Here is a 14512-nt window from a genome sequence, read left to right as displayed (position 1 = left end):
GGTGTACTCCACACAGTGACTGAACGAGAAAAGAAGTTCAGGCTTGAAGATGAAGCTCGTTAGGTGGATTAGCAATACGAAATGAACAGACAATTCGAGTAGCGCAAATAGACCTGACTGAGAAGAGGCTTGTTCCTGTCGAGGTTGTTCCCAAAGTCCCAAGCCAAGACTACGAGTAGTTTTCACCAACAGATCTCGGCGTGTCCATCTACACGTGACCCTGTGCCGCTTTTGCTCAGACTGGCTCGCGTCCGGCTCAATGTTGGCTCAGGCTTGGGTGGGCCTGCTCACCTTGCTGACCACTTTGCGGCAGTGGCCCAAACGTCGTCCCTCCTCCAGACCGCCCGATTTCTTTGAAAACGACTTGGTACTCAATCTGCTCTTGAGTTTGATCTCCGTTAAAGAATGCCATGGATAAACTCCCTAATATAGTTTATTCCCATGGTGGCTATTTCGACAGTAGATGCGTCGAGAAGGGTAAAACCGTGTACACCTCCAGGTACAAAAACGAGAATCGCCTGGTTCCCAGCACGCAGCCATCGAAAATGCATTAACACAGAATCATCGACAAGAGGATCCTCGGTTCCAACCAGGAAGAGAGCTGGACACAACCCAGACAGATCATTGTACATTGGTGAGACCTGTCCACATTTGCGGTCCTCGATGGACAGAGTGGTGTCGGCAAGATATGTGCTGTAGAAATGTTCCGCGTCTTCGAGTCCAAAGACTGGGGACGCTTTTGGGGCAAGTTTCAATGAAGGGAGGATGGATAAGTCGAAGCACCCATAGCTCAATATTATGCCCTTGATAAGTGATGCTCTTCCAATTTTCCTTAGGTGTAGTAGAGCTAGCGAAGACAATGTCGCTCCTGCGGACTGGATCATCTTGGCTGGAACATCTCAGTCATTGGGACGCAGGTTCACTTACCTCTCCACCCAAGAACCACAGCTCCGCATTTAGCTAGATACGAAAAGTCAGCACGATAGTGGTACCATTTCAGGAGCACCTACAGTCGCCTGAGAATTCAGAGAAAGCCAACCAGCGACATCCTCGCAGTCATGAAGGGCAGCAGGATATCTGTGCTCTGGTGCAAGTCGATATTCAACAGAGAACACTGTCAGACCAGTGCTATCTGAAATATAACTTAGAAGGGGGTCCTGCCTTCTCATATTTAGTACTTAGCTTGTCATCAGCCGTGGAGCAAATTCAAGGGAGGTGCGGTACTGCTCTCACCCTTTAGCAGTCCCCAGGACCCAACCGCCCCCATGGATATGTAGAAAAATGCCAGGGCGGTGGTCGATGTTCTTAGACTTGATGATTCTACAGGAAATGGACCTGCCAATCTCTCTGGATGGAATGTCGATTTGACTGGCATGCGGAAGCAAGGTATATGGTGGAAAAACCGTCTTTCCAGCCTCTCGCATGGCGCGATATTCCTGCGCTCCAACCTATATATCATTCATTAGCCAAGACCCGTCACTGGCAGCAGGTCCCAATGCTGAGAAGGGGGTTCCTGAGGATTCTTTATTGTATCGGGAGATTCTCAGGATCTCGTGGCTGGGCCTTACCTCCCACCATTTCCGGTCTCTTTGGCTGACCGAAATGAGATATTGGTTGACCTCCTTTGTGCGGTCACTCGCGCTCGAGGGCTCAAAGGCAGCCAAGTTGTATTGGGCGTCAGACGATATTAACTTTCGTGGTCCTTCCATCTCAGTGTTTTATTTGATACTCGCGTCAGCCCCGGAGAAGAAATCACCTCTGCTGTTTCTCGATAGGGAAGATTTTCGAGGTACACATTTATCCGTACAGGTCCGTTGCGAATAGACATCAGCTTGTAAGCTCTCCGATGCATAACGGCACAAAAAACGAGGATTGTTCGCCGAGGACGAATTTTCGGCGAAGTCGCATTGTCTCTAGAGAAGGCGGGAGACAGAGACGTGGAGACTGGAGTCTCCAGTTGAACCAGTAAAGTATTGGTTGAAGCTATGTTAGGGGTCGAAGCCAGAATACCACGAGGAGCAAACGACTTGCCTGCTTCTGTGTAATGGATAGAGTATGTCAACAAGACACCAAGTACTAAGTACCAGCAAACAGCTCGGACGACACTTGCCAAATTATGCCATACTTGGCACGAAATGTAGCTAAGGAAACTTGCTGGACAAAGTAATTGTCTCGTTGACGACAGGGTCTTTCCGTGGTAGTTCTAGCAATTGCAGTCCTTCCTTACTCCTAAATGACATTTGAACGCACAATCTAAAAAGCAACTACTCTTCGATATCGGAGTTGCCAAAGTGAAGTTAGCAATGCTAGGAATTATGTCTTCCACTGCCTCCTGACATTCGAGTTATGGAATACTGTATTTTGATCACTCCTTGATACGTCTTTACCCTATCCGCGACAGTCAATGGCGCCTCTCTATGCCCATCATTTCCATCAATTGCCATGTTCACGACACACGGGAGTCGGATGACCGGCTCCCCACAATCCAACCCTGATAATTACTTTCTAAGGTCTCATCAAGCATCTGCATATACGAGGGGAGCCCGCCTGCCCAGCTGAGAGGTTGCACTTTCTTGCCCGGGATATTGGCACCGCTCCACCAACTGTGGGAAAGGTCAGTAAGGAACCCTCTTTCGACGAGGAGAGACACTTATCTTGCCCTGGGGGAGCAGAGTTGCCTCCCATCGCTCACGGATTTTCTCGACCCAAATATCGGCGGCTTCCTCGGTGGCTTCCAATGTTTCTATGCCGTCGGCGAGCATTCGCTGGACTAGATTCTCGAACCAGCGGCCCTGGAATTGAATGCAGGACGGTCCGTTTCTGAGAAGATAGTGTTAGCCCAGGAGGGGTTGGAGCAAAGGATTCACTTACGAGAATGTCGAAGGTGCTTGTGGTCCAAACAGGAAGAATAGGTTGGGAAAGCCTGGGATCGAAATCCCCATGGATGTTTTGACCCCGTCACTCCAGTATTCCTTCAAAGTCCTCCTACCAATGCCTTGTAGATCAATGTCCATGAAGCCCCCTGTCAAGCCATCGAAGCCAGTGGCGAGTATGATCAAGTCCACATCAACTTGCCCCGCAGCGGTCAAGATGCCTTTTGCGTTGATCTCCTGTATAGGCAGGTCGTTCACGTCAATGATATCGACGTTTGGCTGGCTAAGGACCTCGAAATAGTTCTGTTCTAGCGACGGACGTTTTGCGCCAAACGGGTGCGGTGGAACTTTCGGCGCCAACAGCCGTGCTTTCTGAGGGTCCTTGATGCGTTGAAGGACCATGCGGCGCCAAAAGTCGTAAGCGGCATCGTTGGCCTTTTGGTTCACTGTCAGATCAGCGTAGCCAGCGACCCAGAATTTGAAGCCGCCGTCCTGCACGAGTTGATTCCAAAATTCTTCGCGCTCTTCACTTGTGTCATCAAAGGTGTTGCGGCCGTTTGTCTGGTACGGCACCCCAGCGTCTGTTTTCTCGCACTCTTTGAAAGCCGCCTCATAAACGCCACTATCTTTCTTTTTTTGCTCTTCCACGGGATCTAGACGGCGCTGTCGCATTGGTAGACTCAGGACGATCAGAATAACCCCGACCTCAAATGGACAGCAGCTCACCAGAAATTAGGGGTGCGTTGATACACCGTAAGATGCTTGCAGACCGATCCAGCTTCTTGAATAACCTGAATTCCACTGGCCCCAGTTCCGATGACGGCGATTCGCTTGTCTTTGAGAGCGACATCATAGTGTGGCCAATGCGCGGTGTGAAATATTTCACCTTCAAAGTTGGCGGAACCTTTGAGATACGGCTTGTACCTATATCAGTGTTAGCCATGTTACAGAACGATTGTAAGATATAACTCGAGTTACTCCTTAGCCGCAAATCCCACATTGGCAAACAGCCACTTGCATCGTGTCTCTGCACCATCAGAACAACCTATCCTCCAGCGTTGAAAGTCGGAATCCCAATGTGCGTAAGTAACGTTTTTGTGATATTCAATGGCTTTTCGAAGATCCCATTTTTTCTCCACATGCTGAAAGTACTTTTGCAGTTCGCGGAACCCAGGGAACCGCTCAGAGAAGGTAAAATCCTCCCAGATCTCGCGATCAAAGAACTGGTAAGCTGGTGAGTCGCTGTCGACGCGGGCACCAGGGTCTGCATTATTAGCGTCTTATCAGCCACGAGGAAATGCTTCACCTACACTGATTCCAATGCCTGCAGAATGCCATAGTTAGACGCTTCAGCCAATATCTTACATTGGATGCACGAACCAGACACCTCCAGAGCCCGAACCCCGTTCAAATATCTTGCAATGAAGCCCTAATCTACGCAGCTTTGGAAGCATAGTGAAGCTTCCAAAGCCGGCACCGATAAGGACGGCGTCATACTCGAGTGTCTCCCTTATCGAACCCATGTCTTGTCTTTCCCGGTTTTGGTCTCGTAAAGGAAAACAATCTACGCTTTGAGTACTGCTGTCGAGGTGGCAGCTTGCAGAACAAGTGACAGAGAGCTATCAAACATGCAAGTCAGAAAGGCGGTCCCAAGACCAATCGCCTGTGGATGGCGGCTAGTTGAAGACAAGTTGGTGAGAGTCGTGAAACACGCGCGTCGAAGCCGTGATTCAAGACCAATTTCTCCTGAAGCATGTATCAAACTTCCCCGGTGTGGAGACGGAACCATCACAGGCGAAAAGACTGAACCCTGGAGAGAAGCATTCGGCGATGGTGGTCGTTAACCTTGACCATTTCAGGGGACAACGCTGCCATGCCAATCCAAGGTCCTTTTCCGCGGCTAAATGGTAGGATGAGTCTAGCCGTACATCAACTGTCATTGTTTTCGCCGAAAGGGGATTTGAGTCCCACGAAGAATTGCGAAGAATGGAGCTACGATCAAGATTTACCCGCCTCAGCTACTTCTTGCTCCATTTCGACTCCAAATCCCCAGGCCGGTCTCCGCATTCTAGCAATTACCTGGTCATTCCGCCGGCAAGGCTGATATACATGGCACTAATAACCTCAACCATATTCACATCCCCATCCCCATAGATCAGATTTACTCCTTGGGCGGACAACGCACTCTCATTCCTCAAAGACATCTTCTTCATCTAACACGAGACAATGGCGCACCATTGTAAAACAAATGGTGTTGCTACTTGCGCCACGAAGGTTTCGCCCGACAGCACCTGCAATGGCGTGGATACCAAACCTGACAACATACCCGAGCCAACTGCTCACGCCGGCAATCCACATTCTCTAAGACGCGCGAGCACAATATTGAACCCGCTTCCAGCATACAAACCTAGAAAGCTTCGTGTCGTCACGATAGGTGCAGGTTATTCAGGACTCACGCTGGCTCACAAGTTCCAGCATCAACATACCCAACTCGCCGATGTGATTGATCACACGATCTACGAAGTGAGACCCGAGTTAGGCGGCACTTGGATGGTCAACACCTATCCTGGTGTCGTCTGCGACGTACCATCCCACATATATGTACGTTTTCTGGCATTTAGCTCTTAGTTGCTGTAAGGCTTGACACTAATAGCCTAAAGGCTTTTCCATTCGATCCCAATCCTTGCTGGACACGGTTCTTCTCAACTGGCCCTGAAATCTGGGCATACATGAAGAAAACAGCTCAAAAATGGGGTCTTGAACGTGACGTTAAATACAACCATCGTGTCACTGGCGCCTACTGGCGCGAAGACCGGGGCCAATGGCAGGTAAAGGTCGAGCATAACAACACAATCATAGAGGACTACGCGGACATTTTAATATCGGCACAAGGTTTCTTGAAGTGAGCTGCTCTTCCTAGCGGTAAAATTGCTATCAAACGAATCAACACCCTGATATAGCTGACTTGTGAGTTACAGCACCTGGAACTGGCCATCGATTCCCGGCTTATCGCAATTTAAAGGCAAGAAAGTCCATTCGGCCAGCTGGGATCACGAATACGACTATAGCAACAAAAGAATTGCCGTGATCGGTAACGGATCATCTGGAATTCAGATACTGCCTCAAATGGCCAAGTTACCTGGCACCAAGGTTACAAGCTTTCAACGAGGGCCTACGTGGATAGTCAGCACCATGAACCCCGCGTCCCTGCTTGGAAAAGACGACCAGGCATATAATCCTGAATATACGGACGAAGAGAAGCAAGCCTTTGAAAATGATCCTAAGAAACACCATCAATATCGCAAGCAGATAATACACAGCATCAACGACAGTTTTAAGATGGTATGGGAGCCGTTAAAGACGAATTATCATGATTTGCTGACAAATAGTGCAGTTTTTGAAAGGCTCCGAACTCAACCAACAGATTTATGATCTTGCTTGTCAACAGATGAGGAACAAATTAAAAAATAACTCGGACCTGTGCGACCTACTCATTCCGAAGTGGGAGTTAGGCTGTCGGAGGATCACACCAGGCGAAGGGTATCTGGAAGCCTTCCTGCGCGACAACGTTGAGCTCACTCAAAGCCCAATCACAAGGATCGATGACGACAGCATCCTTACCGCCGATGGGAAGACCTACAAGGTCGACGTTGGTACAGTGCCCCTTCGACACACCTGCTAAGAAGCCAGCGAGCTAATACAGTGGATTAGTTGTTTGCGCAACTGGCTTCGATGTCTCCTATCGCCCTCAGTATCCAGTCATTGGTCGTAACTCGGTGAGTCTCGCAGACAAATGGGCCGAGGAGCCTTCGTCCTACTTGTCACTCGCCTCGACAGATATGCCCAACTACTTCATGTTCACCGGCCCTAACGCACTGATTGGTCATGGCTCTCTGATGGAGAGTCTAGGATGGAGTGCCGAATACATGATCAAGTGGATCTGGAAGATCGCCGCAGAGGACATCAAAGCTATCGTGCCAAAGCAGAGTGCAGTGGACGATTTTATTGTCTATTCGGACCTGATCCACAAGACCTTGACTTGGACCGGCTCGTGCCGGAGCTGGTACAAGAATAATACTGTTGACGGGCGCGTGACGGCAACCTTTGCTGGCAGTGCCTTGTTGTTCAAACGCCTAATCCAGGACCTACGGCCCGAAGACTTTGACATCGAGCCAAGGGGCAGAAACCGTTTTCGATTCTTGGGCAGCGGATTTTTGGAATATGAGCTACAGAAGGGAAATGACCTGGCTTGGTATGTGGAAAAGTGAAACAAGCGTGGAAAGCGTAATTTGAAGCCCTAGGTGGCGAGTGTATGATGCTTGATTCGTTGTTTTTTTTTCTGTAAGAGAGAAAAAGGATGAATACCTGGAACTTATAGAAATAACCGTCATAGTATTGCCATCAGGCAGGGGCAATCTTGCCACCTGGTAGAAACATTGAACCTGGAGAATGACATGGGGACGATTCTAGAGCCTTTGGATAAATCGTGCAGTTCTTTGTGGAGATATCTTCTGCAGCATATGAAGATGATCATTTCGTTATCTCCCCCTATCCTGTGACTAGGAGTGCGTTTCCATAATGCTCAAGAGGGTATCGAATTTAGTCTCGTTTTTCCGGCCAAGCGATCAGTGGCCATATCTGTGCAATCTTTCCCTCCTTGAAGCGAAAGAATACGTGCTCGTAAAAAACCGTGTGATCTATCACCAACTTTTCACCTTGAGAATCGTAGCTCAGCCTGAATCTTGCTGAGACCATGCCGTCGAGTTCGGTCGTGCAGCATTCCACAACCAACATTTCCACATCAAGACGAAAATTAACGAAGTGTCTGACAATATCATTGATCATCTTGCCATATTCTTTACACGTCATTGGCGGTTGTCCATTGTAAATCACGCCATCACAGACAAATTCTGATAACTGTGTGAAATTGCGGTCACTCATGCAAGCTGCATATCTGGAACAAATGGTGCGAAGATCCATTGCTAAAAAACCTACTGGATACCATTCTGTAGAACCACAGAAGACGTCAGGATTTATATTAGCCAGCAAGAGACCATCTTCGTTGAAGAGAACTTCGGCGAAATGACTGGTTAGTCAGACTAATGGAGTTGAACGACTTCGATGGTTTTTCTTCGGGTCGAAACTCTCGTCTACGGAAGGTTGAAGTCGACCACTATGCGGCTACATACGTATGTCAGCGGCCACATACAAACCCAGCCACGTACCTGAATACTGCTCATCACTTACCCTGCAACATTTCCTTCTTTCAATCTCTGGACGGCTTCGTTGAACTTGCTCAAGCCAACCACGGCGGGCTCGAGATGGATCTTTCCTGTGGCCGAACAGTGAGCACCAGTCGTCAACCTATAACCGATCACCCAGGTTACTGTCTCACCTCGTTTCGCAAGGTCGAGTATCTCAGCTATATCCTTCCGACTGCTGGATAAGGTTCCCTTAACTGATTGGTTTCTCAAGCAAAGCCGGGTCGGATCCGTATCAATGTGATATCTGCCCCTTGGAGGGAGTCCGACACTGCTCCAGGATTTAATTCATCTACGCTCCTCATCAAGTGAATGATGTAGTGGGTCCTTGCTTACCACATTACCACCCCACCAACACGTGAACCGAGATAGTCGAGCGAGACCTGATAAGCCTGTACCGCTGGATCAAGTCAGCATCTCAATTAGAAAAGCTGTTCTAGCCTCAAATAAGACATACCACTAACAAAGACGCCGTGAGCACCTCCATTGGTGATTTCTACCACCTTCTTAACTGGGTCCGCTTCCGCCAAAAAGTCGACAAAACATTCAGCACCAAGGCTTAGAGAAAGTGATCGTCGACTTTCACCAGTATCAACTACGACGGGTCGAATGCCCATGGCACAGGCAAGCTGAACGCCTTGGATTCCCGTTCCACCTCCTCCGCCAGGGAAAACGGCCCAGTTTCCAGCTCTAAGGCCGGACTCTTTGAGGGAAGAGTACATGGTCCCTGCAGAGCACATGGCGGGCCCTGCCACGTAGTCAGAAACCCCCTGTGTTTGCTTTAGTCACGGCCAATTAACATTAAGTTTTCAAGATACCTCGGGAATCAACTGAATGCATTACAGTGTATTAGTTTTTGGCCGCATACATCTGCAGTTGTATTTGAGAACATACATGGACAAACCCTTCTGGGACGGTGCAATACTGCTTGTACGTTCCTGTGAGAAATTCTTATATGAGCAACACAGACTACTCACGTAGCGGCAAATCTTTTCAGCATACCGTCCACTGTTCCGCCTGTATAGACCGCCTGTTGGCAGTATGTCTCTTTTCCCGAGAAGCAGTACTCACATAAACCACACGTACTGTGAATGGGACCATATGCTGCTCTTTGGCCGACTTTGCAGCTTTTCACGGCTTCACCAATCTTCACAATCACTCCAGCACCTTCGTGGCCTGCACAAGAAAGACCCATTTCCGACATTTTGGGGAACGCCCAATCGTTCATCATAAAATGCACATCTGTAAGACATAGTCCCGTCACATTGAGCTTGATGAGAACTTCCGAAGGCCCTGCCAACGTTGTGATCAGCAAGCGGAAGTCTTGGGGGGCTGTGAGACTCAAACCGATGATGGGCACTGGGACTTTCTCAACCTCCAGGAAGAAATTGGGTCCTTCATTCTTCTGCTACGTGTGTAAGTCCTCGCCGCCTTCTTCAAAGAGCGCAGCCTCTACGCACCACAACAGCTGCCCAGCATTCCGATGGGACCTCCATAGTACCGAGCTCTCTTTGTATCGATATCCGCGATTTACTCCATCAAAGTCAGGAGTATCGTTCAGAAAGGTAGCAAGTGCTTTAAACAAGCAAAGAGGCAATTACTACTAACAGACTGGCAATTAGTTTGCATATCGCCGTCTGTCAACTACTATTTCCATCACTCAACTAATACGATCGAGAAATGTCTCTTTCGCCGAAATGGATTGACGTTGACTTCAATCACGGCACATTGGAAAGTCAACCTTGCCGTCCTGTTGTAATCGTTCGTAATGTGCACCGAAGGTTTGGGCCGGCAGTACTCGAGTAGGGCGATTAACGGTAGAGCTTCTAGAGCTTTACAAACCATCATCGTGCAAAGCACCGCTATTTAGAAATGCATCCCTTGTTATGGATATTTGACTTCAAATTATGAGATAGTTGACCGAGCGTGTGCAAGTAAAATGGTCAACAAGGATGCCAGGCGACTATGAAGATTTGTCTTTATCCTTCAAGCTCGGTGGCGGAGAGGCTTTCGCATCGCCAGGATCTCCAGGCACAAGGTGCAAGTGTCTCATGCGGTTTGCAGGACCTCTTGTACATCGGTGTGAAAGCCAAGGGCGCGTTTCTTCTCGGCAAACTCACGTTCCATTTTATACGCCAAAGGACTGTCGCTGGCAAACAGAATGTCAAGATCCTCTAAGTGTCGATTCGCTGTTTCGACATAGAAAAGCCAAACGGGGATGATTTGGATGAAGTTCATGACCGCGAACATGACGAACACCCACCATCCCACCGCGTTGATGACGTAGGGGATGACTTCGTTGATGACGGCACCCCAGACGGCAAACGACACCATCGATAACGAGACACCTTTTGCTCGTGTGGCGAGTGGAAAGACTTCTGTCGGGTAGACCCAGCTGTCATGAATGTTAGCGACCAAACCGGTCAAACTTAAAGCCGCAGAGAAGTCCTACCAGCAGGTAATCCAGGTACTGCCGAACCCGCAGGTATACAAGAACACGAATGCCACCACTGCGGCGCCGTAAGCTCTTTTTTTGGACAGTTCGGTCTCTGGTGTATTGATGGCTTCTCTCGCCAGAGGCCCAGCAATGAGCAGAGAACAGCCCATGACCAACAATCCAATCAACATCAGCTTTCGCCTACCGGCTCGCTCTACGAAGTACATGCCGATTGGTACACTGCATGTGTAGGATATGAAGTTGAAGCCAGCCAGCATAGCAGGCAAGTTGCCAGTGACTAGCCAATGTCAACAGATCAGCAAAGTTTCTCTGTAGGTGAAGTTGGCATAGACAAGGATTCAAGGTACTCACATCCACTAAGACCGAATATGATGGGCCCATAGGCTGCAATAGCATCAGGACCACAGAGCTTCTCCATAGCTTGGATACCCATGGCCAGGGCAACGCGACGGCGGGTATGCAGAGCATCCTTTTGCCATATCATGGAAAGAAAACCATGAGCCGATGATGTCGCCTCGATGCGAATCGCTTCTTGAATCTCCGCAAGTTCCTGCTCAATCGCCTGTTCCGAGGGCCGGAGGCGGCAACGGTGAAGTATTTCGCGGGCCTCTTCGAAGCGGCCTGTTTTTGCCAGATAGCGAGGGGTCTCGGGAAAGAAATTGGCCGCAACAACAATCAGTAGTAGAAAAAACATTTGGAAAGCTTGTGGAAACCGCCAGGCGAATGGAAGAGACGTGGTCTTGAGGCAAGCGTACTCCATCCAATAAGTCCTAACAACGGATGTTAGTTGGTACGGGTAAGTCAAAAGGCCAGGCTCATATGTTCTGTCCGGCTTACATAGTCGCACCAGCGACGCACATGGTAAATTGCACCGAAACATATGCGCCCCGTAGGTTGTAGTCTGCGAGTTCCGAGGTCCAAATGGGGGCTATGGTATTGAGGTGACCGCAGCCGATGCCGCTAAGAATCCGTGCACACACCATCCAAGAGAAGTTCTGAGCAGAAGTCAAAAGACACGCGCCCACAATTCCCCAGACGCATCCCAGTTGGATGCTTTTGAGTCGACCAATCTTGTCGGCATAGCTTCCGGCCATAATCGCACCTGTACAATCAAGGCAATGGTATGTCAACACCGGTTCCCGCTCTTCTCGGCTAATGTGGACCCATGGAATCCTCCCCGGTCGCAAGGCAAGCATTTCAGAGGGGAAAAAGGCTCAAAGCACTGGTTTGAGGCAGGTACATACCTACGAGGAAGCCTAGAAACCAAAAACTCACGATCCCTCCGATGCGGGCGGCGTCACGGTTCGTGCCTCCAGCAGAATCCATGTGCTGCAGATAGTCGGGGTTGATATTGACCAGACTCATGACTGCAGCATCGTAGCCAAAGAAAAGCAGACACGTCCCTGCGAGGACAAGGATGGATGCCACCATGGGCTTGCCCGATGATTTTAGGCATCTCGACTTTGAGTAGCCTCCTGGGATGTACTTCGCCCATGCAGGTTCGGCTAATGGGCAAGACACGAAATGAGTAACGTTCAGAAGTATAAGACGAAGCGCTCGTGACAGACAGACAGACGTACCCTGTATGTAATGTTCCATGTCGACCCTTTCGGGCCGGACTTCCCAATTCTCGGATTCCACTTTGTCGTCACCCATACTGCATAAATTGCAAAGTGAATGTGCACAATGAGGCTAGGTGCGAATGGACTGCGAGAAGATAGGTGAGAATGGGTAGGTCTATCAGTGTAGTAGAAAACAGAGTGCGAGACATCGGGATGTGGTTATAGCAAGTGTCTATATAGCCAATGCTCGAGGCCCATGGGACAGGATTAGTCCCACGTAAGTCTGGGGTACAGACGACTCTGCCTGGGGGGAGCCAGAGCTCTCTGGGGAAGTTGTCGCACGAGAAAATGTTGCCCAGTTGTGTAGCTGACAACTTTCGCCGAAATGGATTGCGGAGGTGGCGGCACGTGCTGCTTGTGCACGCTTCGCTACACGCAGTCTGGCTGTGCATAGCCTGGAAGTAGGAATACAAGTAAAGCGTTCGTGACGCGATCCATAATTGTCTGCTGTGTGCATTGTGGGTCCACGGGTTTGGGACAGAGATATACTCTAGCATCCTCATGGCGCCAGACAGGACGTAGGTGAGGTTCTTTCTGGAGCGAATTTCCGGCGAATAAGAAGATTGGTGGCTGACGACGGCAGTTTTCACGAGACACGGAGATTGAGCAAAGTGCTTGTGCGAGACCTGGTGATTCGAAAAAACCTCGTGCAGATACTAAATTACATGCTGGAATGCTACTACGTGAATACCGCGAGTCCGGGTGTTTCTCAATATTGTCATTGGAGCCGCAACCCTCCATCAGGCCCCAGCGCTAGTAGACACAAGGAGATCCAAGACTATGATGAGAGTATGCATACAAATCTTCAAATGCAAGGAGTATCAAAGGACGGAGGGCGAAACGAAAAGGGGAGATTGTCCAATGCTCTATCTGGGCTCTGGGGAACAGCGAGCGACTTCGTATTTAGAATACTTTTGGATCCTGTGTAATTAATCTTACAAGGAGCTGGCTTGATAATCCCCGCTATGGAATCTTTGTTAGTCTCTCTGCACGAACTGAAGAAATATGTTGTAATGCGTTCCTATCTCCTGGTGAGCTGGTGGCGAGTTTTTAACTCGTTCCTGGCTGGTGGTGAGATTCTAACCTCTCACACTCACAATACGAACTGTTGGAGCGAGTTGACCGTATCCGTGACGGTATCAGGCAATTTCCTCCAGCTGACGTCCAAGATCTTGACAACCTTGCTGTTGTCGACTTTGTACAGTCCATCCTCTGGATAACCGCCACCAGGGCTACCTTCGGCAGGCAACAGATCCCGCAGTCGATCATGTTCCTTCCTCATTATGTCCACGAGCTCCCCATTGCAGAAGAAGCCGGCGGAGACTAGAAAGCGTTGATTTGCAGCCTCGGGCTTTTCCAAGGCCAGGACATGGCAGAGCGCGAGATCACGCACATCCACCCAGGTAAAGGTGGCATTGTCCGGGACCTTGTCTTTGTGTTTCCCTTGGACCAAATCACGGATGACTTGGTTGCTGGTGTTGAGGTTGTCCAGACTGCCTAAGTGGCTTATCACAGGTCCCAATACCAGTGGTGGGCACAGCGTCGTTAGTGAAAAATGAGGCGACTCTTGTTGCATGAATTCCCACGCCGCTCTCTCGGCAAATGTCTTACTTGCTCGGTAGCCGTTGGCAATGTTTTCCGAGGTTTGTTGCAGAGTGACGGGATTCCAGTCTTCTTCGGTGTATGTATGCTCCGGCCATGATCCTTTGAAGGGATTCACAATCGAGGCAAAGGAGGAAGTAATGACGACTCGTTTGACCGTGGGCGCATTCTTGACAATCGATTGTAGAACACCAGTTGTACCCTTGATTGCAGGATCGAGAAGATCTCGTTGTACATTGGTGACGTTGAAATGGAACGGACTGGCCGTGTGGATGACTGCGTCGAACGGCGGAGAGGATGTGACAGCGTCATCAAAGGCATCTTCTAGCGCAATGTCTTCCACAATCGCGAAATCCAGTCGATCTGTACCTATGGTTGGGTATGCAGCTCTGATCTTGTTGGCCTTGGCTGCAGAGCGGACAGTCGTCACCACACTGTATCCTCGCTGGATTAGCTGGTCCAATACGTGCGTCGCGATGAAGCCAGAGCCACCTGTAAGGAGAACACGCTTCATAGTGTTTGAAACGTTTTTATTCTGCGGACCGTAGAAACCTTGTCGTTATTTAACTACAATCCAAAGATTTAGGTGCTTCGCGGATGGGATTTTATTCAACGTTCTCACTGTGAGCTGATATCGGTTGCGGCAGTCTATAGGAATACAAGGCAAATATGACCTATAGATGCTCTACCCGCTAC

At 49.4% G+C, this 14512-nt stretch overlaps 6 protein-coding genes across 6 annotated transcripts; 1 reads left to right on the top strand and 5 right to left on the bottom strand.

Moving 5' to 3' along the window:
- Positions 1-398: 398 nt before the first annotated feature.
- On the bottom strand, positions 399-1709 carry LTR84_001160 (uncharacterized protein; the record flags this gene model as incomplete). Its single annotated transcript, XM_064844786.1, has 5 exons — positions 399-875; positions 928-960; positions 1011-1161; positions 1234-1448; positions 1569-1709. 5 exons carry the CDS (start codon positions 1707-1709, stop codon positions 399-401), a joined length of 1017 nt encoding a protein of 338 aa, XP_064712646.1.
- Positions 1710-2615: 906 nt separating this feature from the next.
- Positions 2616-4396, bottom strand: LTR84_001159 (uncharacterized protein; the record flags this gene model as incomplete). The annotated part of the gene is made up of 6 exons (XM_064844785.1): positions 2616-2820; positions 2872-3578; positions 3626-3797; positions 3852-4137; positions 4184-4197; positions 4254-4396. 6 exons carry the CDS (start codon positions 4394-4396, stop codon positions 2616-2618), a joined length of 1527 nt encoding a protein of 508 aa, XP_064712645.1.
- A 703-nt stretch (positions 4397-5099) lies between these two features.
- On the top strand, positions 5100-7141 carry LTR84_001158 (uncharacterized protein; the record flags this gene model as incomplete). Its single annotated transcript, XM_064844784.1, has 5 exons — positions 5100-5474; positions 5534-5775; positions 5852-6215; positions 6268-6526; positions 6585-7141. 5 exons carry the CDS (start codon positions 5100-5102, stop codon positions 7139-7141), a joined length of 1797 nt encoding a protein of 598 aa, XP_064712644.1.
- An 882-nt stretch (positions 7142-8023) lies between these two features.
- Positions 8024-9630, bottom strand: LTR84_001157 (uncharacterized protein; the record flags this gene model as incomplete). Its single annotated transcript, XM_064844783.1, has 8 exons — positions 8024-8054; positions 8121-8326; positions 8479-8534; positions 8592-8904; positions 8953-8964; positions 9029-9072; positions 9137-9542; positions 9595-9630. The coding sequence occupies 8 exons, from the start codon at positions 9628-9630 to the stop codon at positions 8024-8026; spliced, it is 1104 nt and encodes a 367-aa protein (XP_064712643.1).
- Positions 9631-10183: 553 nt separating this feature from the next.
- LTR84_001156 (uncharacterized protein) lies at positions 10184-12248 on the bottom strand (the record flags this gene model as incomplete). The annotated part of the gene is made up of 6 exons (XM_064844782.1): positions 10184-10529; positions 10587-10869; positions 10944-11362; positions 11430-11694; positions 11837-12097; positions 12173-12248. The coding sequence occupies 6 exons, from the start codon at positions 12246-12248 to the stop codon at positions 10184-10186; spliced, it is 1650 nt and encodes a 549-aa protein (XP_064712642.1).
- A 1059-nt stretch (positions 12249-13307) lies between these two features.
- Positions 13308-14330, bottom strand: LTR84_001155 (uncharacterized protein; the record flags this gene model as incomplete). Its single annotated transcript, XM_064844781.1, has 1 exon — positions 13308-14330. One exon carries the CDS (start codon positions 14328-14330, stop codon positions 13308-13310), a length of 1023 nt encoding a protein of 340 aa, XP_064712641.1.
- Between the last annotated feature and the right edge of the window lie 182 nt (positions 14331-14512).

Source organism: Exophiala bonariae, assembly GCF_035927105.1.
Source record: "Exophiala bonariae strain CCFEE 5792 chromosome Unknown scaffold_1, whole genome shotgun sequence".
NCBI classification, from domain to species: domain Eukaryota; kingdom Fungi; phylum Ascomycota; class Eurotiomycetes; order Chaetothyriales; family Herpotrichiellaceae; genus Exophiala; species Exophiala bonariae.
The sequence above is the reverse complement of the archived record's forward strand: the minus strand, read 5'-3'. Positions and strand labels throughout refer to the sequence as shown.